The sequence below is a fragment of the Ptiloglossa arizonensis genome, chromosome 3 (genome assembly GCF_051014685.1).
Source record: "Ptiloglossa arizonensis isolate GNS036 chromosome 3, iyPtiAriz1_principal, whole genome shotgun sequence".
In the NCBI taxonomy this organism is placed as follows: domain Eukaryota; kingdom Metazoa; phylum Arthropoda; class Insecta; order Hymenoptera; family Colletidae; genus Ptiloglossa; species Ptiloglossa arizonensis.
The window spans coordinates 30,982,034-30,994,091 of NC_135050.1; the positions used below are offsets into that span (position 1 = coordinate 30,982,034).

General features: G+C 45.3%; 1 protein-coding gene across 1 annotated transcript; it reads right to left on the reverse strand.

Moving 5' to 3' along the window:
* Positions 1-1,038: 1,038 nt before the first annotated feature.
* On the reverse strand, positions 1,039-3,897 carry Cpr5 (cuticular protein 5). Its single transcript, XM_076306237.1, has 4 exons — positions 3,802-3,897; positions 3,505-3,700; positions 3,054-3,379; positions 1,039-2,970 (listed from the first exon to the last, which is right to left on the reverse strand). The coding sequence occupies exons 1-4, from the start codon at positions 3,811-3,813 to the stop codon at positions 2,767-2,769; spliced, it is 738 nt and encodes a 245-aa protein (XP_076162352.1). The 5' UTR covers positions 3,814-3,897; the 3' UTR covers positions 1,039-2,766.
* Between the last annotated feature and the right edge of the window lie 8,161 nt (positions 3,898-12,058).

Genomic DNA, 12,058 nt, shown 5'->3' on the forward strand with positions numbered 1-12,058 from the left:
CAATAACTCGTTAAAAGACCGTGGAGCCGCTCATTTCGAATAACCTACTCGAAGGTCGGCTTCGACTCGATGGCCGATCGTCGAGCGTTTCGCAATGTATATTTGAAAATAAATTTACCGATCTTGTTCGTATCGATCTAAGCAAGAGCTGGGTCTGAAACGTTCAATTCCATTTTTAATTCCAATCGAGATAAATGTTAAAAATAATGTTCGAAAGCAGGGGCTCGTACGATATTCGGTTTCGTTCGACTTTGGTATCGCATCGATGAAACTTTCAACGGTCACGATCGAAAAAGGCGACCACCTCGGCCATCTAGCAACTCTGCGCGTTGTGCAAAAAATGAGCGAGTCGGAGATCGATAACGGTGGTCAATTTCTGAAACGCTAACTATCTCGCGAAACGTCTTTGCGGAAGACGCGAAGCTTTCGATCGGCAGAACGACATCGGTGGCACGCATACATTCTAGCAATTGGTAATCGGAAGGCGAGAAATAACACGTCGGACGTGTTACTATCTGCGTAATGCGGAGAAGCTCGTGGCACGGTACGCGTTCCGACGATACCTACTTGCTAGATCGTTGCAAGCGCAGGTACGCTAGGTGCCGTAGACGCTATTGTGCCCGTAACGCCCTCTGGCCACATCGCTCGAAATAGGCGTGGCTGGTTGCCTCGGGACACCGGCAGGAGGCAGCTCGACGGTACAGAGCCCAAGATCTTACGACGATCTTACGCGCCGCGCAGGCTCCAAGTATCGTACATTCCGATGCGAAGAATCCTCTAGTCTTCTCCGTAGAATAGGTTTCAATTACCTCGAGAGAGAAAAGATTGTTCGTTTGTCCAACGAAAGACTGTAAACGCAGTAGGTACGTTCTTCCGTTAGAAATAGTTTTACTTCCGACTAGATTTATGCAAGTCAAGTTATACGATAATATTAATCGATTCGTTTTTGGCATTGTACATCGGGCGATTAACAAGGAACTAAGTTGGGATTTTGCGAGAGAAAGGACGATCGAATAAATTTGAACAACGTAATTCGAGGTACGAGTTCGCAAACTCGATGCGTTTTTATTCAAAGGAATTGCAAATCGATGATTTCAGAGGGCACTCTGTTAAACATTCTTCCGTAATATTTATTGTAAATTCTTTTTCGCTGGTTAACGCGTCTTGTTCGTCGAGCGAGAAGCAATCCTGTGTAAACCGTTCGCGTTTATTTTAGCCACTCGATGCGATCGCAACTCGCAAACTTACGAAAGTTCACCGTAACTCGGAGAAATTTGACACGGGCGAAGTTGTAGCGTTGCTCGTTAACGTACGAGGAGACCACTTTGCGAAACGCGAGCTCCAAATATTTGAACGGTGCTCGCAGTGTTTCCAAAGCGCTATTGTCGAACGTGAGAACGCGAATCCATAGTTTTCGAGTATACAATGTACAGTTTTGCGAAGTCGAGAGGAAAATTGTATCGTCGGTCCTGGGTATGCGTAGTGTCGAGAGACACTATACGTTCTTGCGTTTACTTTTCGGAAAAGCATTTCGCTCGCTTCTGTAACAGCAATCGTTGAGACAACCTTTCCATTTTCTGTCTCTCGTCAAATCGTCGAATCGTCGAATCGTCGAATCGTCGAATCGTCGAATCGTCGAATCGTCAAATCGATATTAACGATATTAAACCAATCCGGGCGCGACTCTTCCCGAGGTCGAAGGTCGATGCGAGCAAATATTAAACTCTGTCGAATGTTTGCTAATAGGTTTATTTTCTATCCAATAATGGTAGTTGTTTAAAAAAAAAAAAAAAACTAACCACGTGTCTTTGCTAGAAACGCGTACATTCGCCTCGTCTCTCGTACGAAATGTACACTTTCCATCTTTGGAGGTTCGTAAGTACGACGGAGAAGTGCGAGTAAGTAAAGCGGTGATCGATCGTGGATAGAGGATCGTGTTCGGTTTAACTCTGTTCGTATCGCCAACGAGACTTATCATCTATTGGAAAATGCGCGAGTATACTATTGCCTACAGATATACGTATATTTATCCGCGATAAGGTAAACTTTACTCTTTAAGCGGACGGGAGGGTAAAGCTACGCGAATAAACGTAACTGACGGACACTTGTTGCGCGCAATCGACGATTTCGTTGCAACGCTTCGAGCCCGAGACGGCGACCGCCGTGGCTCGGAAGTCGATGATCCGATCGCGTGCGAAACGATTACGTTCGAAACGAAAAGAAAAGAAAAGAAAAGCAAAAGAAAGAAGAGAATAGAAGAGAAGAGAAGAGAAGAGAAGAGAAGAGAAGAGAAGAGAAGAGAAGAGAAAAGAAAAGAAAAGAAAAGGAACCGGAAGAACGACTCGTAAAAGTGGTTTGGACGAAGAGTATTCGACGACGACGTAGCGAATCGGTAAGCCGTCGTTACCGCGAAGCGTCGAAAGGTTCGTTATCGAGGATCGACGAGTAGGTAGCGGCAGGTTACCTGTTTCGAGAAAGAAATTGTTTCGTATCGGAAGCGAAAGAAATCTACGACTAAATCGGTGATCACGATAGGTAACGAACGGGCGGGAATAGTTGGGTGGAAGATTCGATGATAAAGAAAGGAACGGTGAAATACCGGAATACCGGAATACCGACGCGCGTCGCGTTTCAGGGTCAGTTACGAGAGGCGCGGAGCAACGCGGAGCAACGCGGAGCAAAGCGGAGCAGAATGGAGAGAAACGGAATGGAGCCGAGTCAAATCGAATCGAGCCGAGCGAGTCACATCGCACCGCGTTCGATCGTCTAGTGCACTTTAACGATGCCTCCGGCGCCGTAAGCACCTGCGAGCAGAGCCTGCGTACCTAACAGAGAGCCTTGCCTCAGCCCGAGTCCTACGCCGAGACCCACCAGTCCTGTATTCGCAGCGACTACGTTCGTGGTGGCCACCGCTGGAGTCGCTGTTGCCAGCAACGGTTGTCTCAATAGAGGCGCACCCAACAGCGCGGCCTGCGTGGAACGAAGAAAATTGTCGGTCGGTTCGTAACCGAAATCTCGAACGGTAGGTTGGTTTGATCGGTAACGCAACGAACCTGGGGACGAACGGCGACGGCGGCGGTGGCTGCGGCGGCGGCGGCGGCGGCGGAGGGTGCGGCTGCGGCGATTACCGATGTCGGCCGTGCGAGGACGGGCGAGGCGACGGCGATCGGACGAACGGCCGCCGCGACCGGAGCAATCGGCGCCGTCGCGACCGCGGTCTTCACCGTGATGCTCGGGTCCTTTTGAACCACGGCGTTGAAACCGTTGATGGGATCGGCCGCGTACGAGACCACTCGACGCGAACCGTCCGGCTCGATCAAACTGTAACTACCCTGAACCACGTCCCCGTTACGAGTTTCCTCTTGGGCCTTGTTGTCACCTTGAACAACGTTCGAGCGAACGCTCGACGATAATATTAACACCACCACCACTTTCCTTCTCTCTCGGACTAACGGTGTAATCGTTGCCGCCGCGCGACCGCAACGGACGAACGATCGTACGTACCTGTGAGACCGTCGGCGACGCTGTAACTGAAACTGTACTGAGGATTCGGATCGTAATTTTCCGTTCGGAGGACCGCGGCCGGTGCTGGGAGCGCTGCAGCCACCGTGGCTCCGGCAGGGCCGCCGATCAATCCCGCGCCTGGCCCGATTATCCCTGCACGGCCGACTGTTAGCAAAGTCGCCAAATAAACGATTACCTGCACACACACGTACAAACAATAGAAACGAACCGAACGATCGAGTTACCCTTATCTCGGGAAACTTTCTCCCGAGAAATCGACAAGGGATCAACAATTACTTTACGATCCATCCTGTTGCTCGATACGTGATAACAACCTTTCGATATTTCTCCAACAACTGCGTGTCGTCGCTTTCCGATAGCGTGGATTTTATACCAGTTGGTCCAACTCGACCCCGCCCTCAACTTTTCTTCGGGGACACCTACGCCCCACTGTACCGAACGTACACCTTCTCGTTAACCAATACGTATACGTATTTGCACCGGAATCGCGATCACGGTACGAACGATGAACGCAATCTCGATCGTATCCTTGCCTTTGTTAAGAACGAATCTCTACGTGGTTAAGGTACTCGCACCTCGCGCGACGTCGTTGCGCACAACCATCTTTTCTCCTTCACAAGTTACGCATATTTTCGACGGTATCGTTCTTGCGGACCGACGATCGACCACGCGACCCTACCCAATTTACGCGTACCCATCGGTAAAATCGTTCCTAAGATTACCGATAGTTATCGCATCGAAACGCGCCTACGGTAGGTACTTGCTTGTTTTCGAGCCAGGTTTTCGAACAAACACGGATACGCGGATACACGCGACAACACACGTAACGGGAGAAATACTGGCTTCTACTCGATAAATTTAAGTACGGAAAAATACATTGGCCCGGCGGGTACTCGGCTCGAAGTGATTCGCGTTGAAATGTTTTTTTTTTATCGACGTATCAACGAAATCGGTGCACCAGAGATCGAAAATCGGTCGGCAAACTATATAAAAATGCTACGATGAAATATCGGATCGTGGTGTCCCAATTACGGTAAGACGACAAAGCCATCGGAGAAGAAACATAATACGCGTTGGGTAGTTTATAAGAGCAGGATTGCGAGTTAGTTGATACTAATGTAAGCCAGCAATTGGTATCGTTGCGACATTGAGTAACGAAATCTAGGCGTTAGAGTAAGCGGTGATCACGGGTGACATGGATCGCGTCGGCGGTATATTATTTGTACACGTCGTTCATGTGGGTCACGTAATTGTAGGAGTACTTCAAGGAATAGCGTGGAATCGAGCGCTCAATTTGCGTAATTTTATCGTGTCTACCATGATTTAATCTAGTATAGGTGAACAACCCGATGTACAGGCGCGCGCGCGCGCGCGCGCGCGCGAAAGCCCGCCCGCCCGCCCGCTCGCTCGATCGTGGAATTAGATGGTTTTAAGTAACACGTTTCTTCGTTCACCGAGGACTATTAAAAGTGGTAGGTTATTCCTAGGTTACGCGGGAGTAGGGATTCCCTCCTAGGTATAAAGAGCCATCGGCTACTCGAAAACTTTGTACTTCGGATATCTGTACAGTTCCAGTGCGGACCCGTATGCCGACGCGAATCTGTCACAAGTATTCACAGTGTCCGAAATACTCGATCGAATTTTGTACAGGACGATATCGTTGCAGTAATTTGTAATTTTCGAACATCGAAGGCTAACGTGGTACGAAGGTCTACGCGTGTGAATCGAAAAATTCGCAACACGTAAAAGTTTTACACGTATACGTATACTATACACATGATTCGTCGAGAGATCAACTCCGAGAAAGAGCAAATATCGCTTTCCGGCCCCACTCGATTTTCACTGTACCGCGTTCTCGGTCGCGAGCTTCGTCCATCTTCTCTCCCTCGTCGAGTCGTCGAGTCGTCTCGTACGATGCGTAACGGAAGAGTACGGTACTCGGGAGACGGGTTAGCACCGGTATAATCCCTACGTAAAGGATAAGGGCCGTGTTGGCGTAATTCTCGAATTTTTCGACCGAAAAATTTAGCCCGATCGTGGACCAACGTAATATAGTACGTGGATTATTCGCGCAACGCGAGCCAACGGTCGGTAACGATGATCCTTCCTAATTCCATCACGGCGTATGTATCGTCACGTCAAGTGGAATCACGTGGTCGTCAATGACCCGTCGATGCACGCAACGAAGACCCGACGAGTCGAAGATAGCGCGAAGAACGTAATTGTTGATCTTACAAAGGGTTTCGAGTCGATCGATGCGCGACACGGAACGCAAATACCCGTCCCAATTGAAACGTCTCCCATTCGAGACGATTCGCAAAGCGTTGCGACGTATCGTCGTAGCTTTCTCGTAACCCCGCGATCTTAATCCTCGGACAGCGAAACAAACGAATACAACCGTAGGATACCGATCGATCTACGCGAATCGCGTTGGCGAATATCGCTGTACCGACACTCGGAAAATTCAACAAGGTGAACAGTTTCGCACCACCGCGACAATTGTGTCTCGTTTTATAGATACGTCGCGTCCTTGATACGTAGATGCGTTTTCGTTCTTTTTCTTCTCCTTTCGAACCGAAATCGTTTCGCCGTTAGAGAAACTCATCTTTGGAAAGAAAACTGCTCCGAAATGTCCATCGTCGCTTTCACCTTTAAACATTTTTTCCTCGGTTTCCGTACGTTTCGCTTCGATTTACCTTTCGAATCGGTTCTTCGTTAACGATCGAATTTGCCCCCCGAAGCCGACGCGTGCATTAAAACTGAATTACAACGAAATAAACTTTTTCGCGGTAAACGTTTTTACGTGCGTCTAACGCGTTCCGTATCATTGGAGATCTCGTTGGAAACTCGTTCTTTTTCCGGTACTTGTCACGTTTCTTATAGAATACGTTACATCCTTTCCTCTTAAAATACATCGATCGGTATATAATTCGCGATATAAGAAAGAAGAAACGAGAAATTTGTTTGTCGGGTAAAAGAAAGAAAAAAAGAGAAAAAGAAAGAAAGAAAGATGTACAGTTTTACGAAAGGTAGGTATTATACATACCTACGTGTGCACACGTGTATATATAGGTAGGTATGTATGTGTGAATCTATCTATGTATCTATGTATCGATGTATCTATGTATCTATGTATCTATGTATCTATGTATCTACGAATCTATGTATCTATGTATCTATGTATCTATGTATCTATGTATCTATGTATCGATGTATCGATGTATCTATGTATCTATGTATCTATGTATCTATGTATCTATGTATCTATGTATCTATGTATCTATGTATGTGGGTATGTATCCTCTAGTATCGGTGTCGCGAAACTTTTCGTTTCACTTCCAACGTATAAATAAAACCACACAGCGATAGTCGTAGGGAAGAAGAGGGGCCAAGGCAGGGTTCGCGTTTATTTCTCCGTCTACTACCGAACGTCGCCTCCCTGAAAACTATGAAATTTAAAAAAAATAAGTCAAAGATCGCGCAACGGTGACGATTTCGGTCAGCCTGTAGCGTCCTTGTGCGTGTAACGAGCTTAGTTTTCCACATCTTTTGAATTTCAGCAGGTAAGCCACAATTCCCGTTATATTTATACTCGATCAAGTAACATCGATTGGACAGTTTCTTGAATTATATTTATCTTTGCGCTTGCTCAGGTTATTCGTAAATAAATAAAACAATTAGCGTCGTCACGTTAGTCTCGATACAGATAACATTTAGGGCAAGGCTGGAATACTTCTATAAATACTAATCTTTCGACTGTATTTAATAGTGTACCTAATAGCGGAAGAAGTTATCGAACAAAAATATAGACTATCGTAACGTGCATACGTACATACATTTGTATTATTTACATAATACCATTTTCTGAACTTTTGTCACCATTTCAAAATTAATTCGCGACGATTACGAACGTGTATTTTCGCTCGAAGAGAACAAAGACGACGACGTTGTTCGCGCACGCGATATGCGTACGTAAATCGTTGGAAATTCGTGTCAGCGTACTTCGATAAACTGGATACTAGCCGCGTATCCAGTCGATGAAACTTATCGAACAACCTATTGTATTAAAATATGTTATCGACGAGTATGTCGTTTCAAAGTATCGTTTTTAGGGGGTACAAGGAAGTTTTCCTTTTAGGAAGCTCCAATAATTTCGACTTTCGATACGTTCAACGATAGTTGTTTGTAAATTGTACAAGTAACGGCAAAGATCCGATGGCTGAGTAAACTATTTACGAAGACGTACGGAGCTTGCGATCACTTCACTTCGGAAGCAAGTCCTGCAACACGATTCCGTGGACACATTGGCGAATACGTGATTTACATTACCAGAAGCAGCATATTTTGCGTCATTATGGGCACAGCGCACCAAACAACAATCAAGATAAATTAACGTGTTGTTTTCACGACACGTTTTGCGAACAAACGTTGGATCGACATTTTACAATCCAGGGAGTTTTTTTTTCCCTCGAACCGGTACGCGTATACGTGTATATGCGTGTCCACCCGTCCAGGAGGTATAAGCCATTTTTCGGTCTTTTCGCGTAACCTAGAATTTATCGCTCTCGCTTTTATCCCGGTCGATGATAATATTCTTTCTATTTATCCATACAAGGAATCTCGCAGTATTCGGTGAATTTCCCACATTTCTCAATCAACGAAACGCTTTTCGTAGTACACCTTTTTTCTTTACTGGAACTCGATCGAAGCGTTCGCGATCTCGCCGCGCGATGCTCGCACGGTCGCATCGTTCTTCGGTGGAAGGACGAATCTCTCCGATATTCGAAAATGCTAGGACGGTTCTTCTTCGCTTTTGCTCGCGGCACTTCGCGATAGGAGCCGTTTCTCGGTCGAACGCGATTTACTTCGTTCCGAAATATTCGCTGGACATTGTCGTTCGTGCCGACGAACTTGATCGGATTCAACAAGATCGAGAATCGGTTTCACGCGTTTCGTGTTTTCCCTAGACCGAGATACAATGCTCTGCGCTCAAGTCCAACTATCTTTGTTATCGAAAAGGATTCGATTCGAGGGTGAATCTTTGCTTCTCGGCGATTCCATCTCGATACTCTGCTCTGGAGTAACGGTGTTGTTCGCCGTCACGGATTACCTACCGGATGCTGCGTGTTCAATAGAGCGTACAGATCGCGACAAACGCGATACGAACGACCGTGCGATCAGCACACTGCGACAAAAATTACTCTCCTTTCCCGATACTGCACTTATCCGAAGGTCTCCGCACGTGCGAACAAACCGATCGTTCCGAACGTTCGATAAACTCACATACGTACAATCCACTCACTTTTAACGTAACCAAGTTTCTAACCTTCGATGCTCTTCGCTGATAAAAAATTTCGATACAAGTTTGCATATAAAATTCTCCAACGACGACCTAGACGGGATCGAGAAAACGGAGAATCGTCGAACAAGTATTGTAACTTTTATCGTGAAACTTTTTGCGCAGAATCGTTGCGCGATCGTTTCGCCCATTGGAACTCCTCGACAAAGGAAAAACTTACTACTCCACGGAGATTGCTACTCCCGCGACTGCGTGCTTCAACTTCCCCAAGAACGCAGATGCCGAATCCGTGGAAGATTTCGTCGATCGGAAATACCCATACCCATAAGAAATCGTCATTTCGCGCTAACGGTAACTATCGTCTATGGAATCGTATACACACGAGTGTATGTACGTATACGTGAACGCAGCCACGCACAGGCACGTACGAGAATACGTTTACGTTTTTACGCGCAAACATGTAAAATTGACCTCCCGATAGAGTACTATATTCCTATTCTATCTATAAATCGCATTCGTTGAACTTGAAACGCGTGCATTCCTATGCCTTTTAATGCTTCGCTTCGATAATCGTATGTATTGTTTCAATTTGCATAGATACGCCTTTATAGGTATGCCTTTATTGTCCAACGAATTAGAGGCAAGCGGTGCAATGTTCGTATTTAATTAAATATATAGGAGTACACGTGTATGTATGCATGCACGCACGATATGTACCGTTCGCTCGATGTTGTCTCTTCGCGTTCTTGTAGGTTTTCAATTATGTATATAGTACGTAGGATACGCACATACGACAGTGTCTCTGCTGTGCGATCCAAGAAACACGAATCGTAGACGACATTATTGTTTAATTTGTTGCTTAGCGACTGCTTTAACGTACGATAGGAAAAGATTTCTACTTCCGAAATTGAAACTGTTTCGCCGTGACCATTTTGTTCATTGGTTGTTCAACATTTTAAAAACAATGTGATCGCAAGTACGTTGGTGCGTTGACGCGTGTAATATCCTCGTAATATCCGGTTACGTCGTTCGTTTCGACAGCGGATGCACTTGGATGGATCAACTTCCGAAAGTTTATCGTGCTTTCCATCCAAAGGATCCGGCCCATGGTATGCGAAATTACGATATCGGGGCTTTAAACAAGCACCAGATAAGAAAGTTAAATCAAAGGAAAACCATCGATCGAACGGAAAATGAAATTTATTTGAAAATACATCCAGAAATCAAAGGTTTGATGTCCGTTTTACTTCGGTAAGTCACATTTTATTCTCCGCTTCTAACCTTGTCGGCCCTTTTCCCACTTTCTCTTCGAACTTTTACAAATTTCTCACACGTACAGACGCTTCGTCTTATTTCCAGCGCAATCGGCGCGCGTGCAAAGTTTACACATATTGGTACAAGTTATATTTCCCAGATACGTATTACGCGAACGGCCCGCTACAGAAGACATCCACCAAACTATCGGCTCGTTCTTCAACAGATCGCGCCGTGAAATACTCGTGGATCTCTTTGATCATTTCTCGCGCACCGAGCAACCGTTCAACGTCGAAGATCGGTTGCGAGCATCGATGGAACAAATGGACTCTTCGGACTTTAACGCATAACAATACACTCGGCACAGACACACGCGACCGACAACGTCGCTGATACTATTTTTTATATCTACGTATCTCGTAGCTTCCCGCACGGCGGAGTACGGTTGGATCCCATTTGTCTATTAGACGAAACATCCTTTGTACGAATAAATTTTTAGTCGAAGATTTCGGACGACACGTCAAAGTTAACAACAACTATGTCGCGGTGGGAACGATTGTCGTTTTTCCGTATTGTACAATGACGATCAACGGCTAATCAATCTATATATATATATATATATATATATATATACATATACGTATCCGTGTACATTATATAGTGATGCGTATGTACGCGTACCACGTATTGTCAAATTCCGCAAGAGGGTCGAGAATAATTAACTCGAGATTTAATTTTATTTTAACAAAAACCGGACGGATCGGCACGGAGAGAGAGTGCTTCGAACGACAGTTTCGTTGACGTAGACGTGTTTTCTTGTAGGTGAAATTTTCGTTTCCGGAAAGGCTGATGCGATCTTTTTCTACCAATTCCGCGGATTCTTCGTCGTATTTGCGATTTTCATTTTCATTCGTAAATTCGAGAAAGGTGACGACGGTCTTGGAAAGACGAAACGTCGAATAGCGCGCAGCTGCCGACCCCGAACAGCTACGCGTGTATAGTATAGTATCCACGATTCGATCGCTTCGCTCCGACCAACCTATGATAAACTACACACGTGGTAATAAACGCATTCGAGGTCGTCCTTCCGAATCGTAACGTTCGAAAATTTTTTCGAGACAGCGATATCGAAAGACGCGAAAAATGAGAAAGAAAAAGGATTCGTAGTCGCGTGAAAAGGAATCGCTAATCCATTCGGAATCTTATAATTACTAGACTCGATTCGATTGTTAGCAGTTAATCTTCGTATTTAATTTTTCCCAATTGATCCAGCCACGTAAAACCGATCACACCCCGTGTAAATACACGCGCTACCGCGCAATATTATGTAGATACTCGTGTATCCTATTTCCGAAAGGAAATTATTCACGAAAGGAAGTTCACGATTATTTGACCAGTCGATCCATTTCCGGTATCAGCACTCTATACGTATACACGCGTGTAGCTTCCTTTTATTTCCTTTGTACGCACTTTTCCGTCCCTGTTCTATTGTTCTTCTCTTGTATATTCTTTTTTAAACTAACTTCGACATCAACACCTTCCGTATCGAGAACCACTCGATGTTCACTTTTTCTTATTCCTCCATTTTAATCGAAACAACTTTATTTCATTTTACCAATCACGGAATCCTCGATGCAGAACGCGAAACAGACACTCTCCCAGTTCATCTTATTTACTTTTGTGGTACACAATTGGGTCCACACGATACAATTTTCTATTTGTTCTACGATCCACCCGTTTGCGGAGGTGCAAAATACCGTTTGTTCGTCGTGTATGCTATTACATAATTATGTACAATATTATTCCACAATTCGAAAGATACACGGATCAAACTTCGATAGACCAATCGATACTTGCATCGTTTATTCAAACTGGACACTTGTACTTCTTACAAAAGAGCAACGACAGACTGAGAACAATCTACTGCTCTTTATTCCTTTCGTCTTGACATTTCTTTGGAGAAACACCCGTAGATGGTTT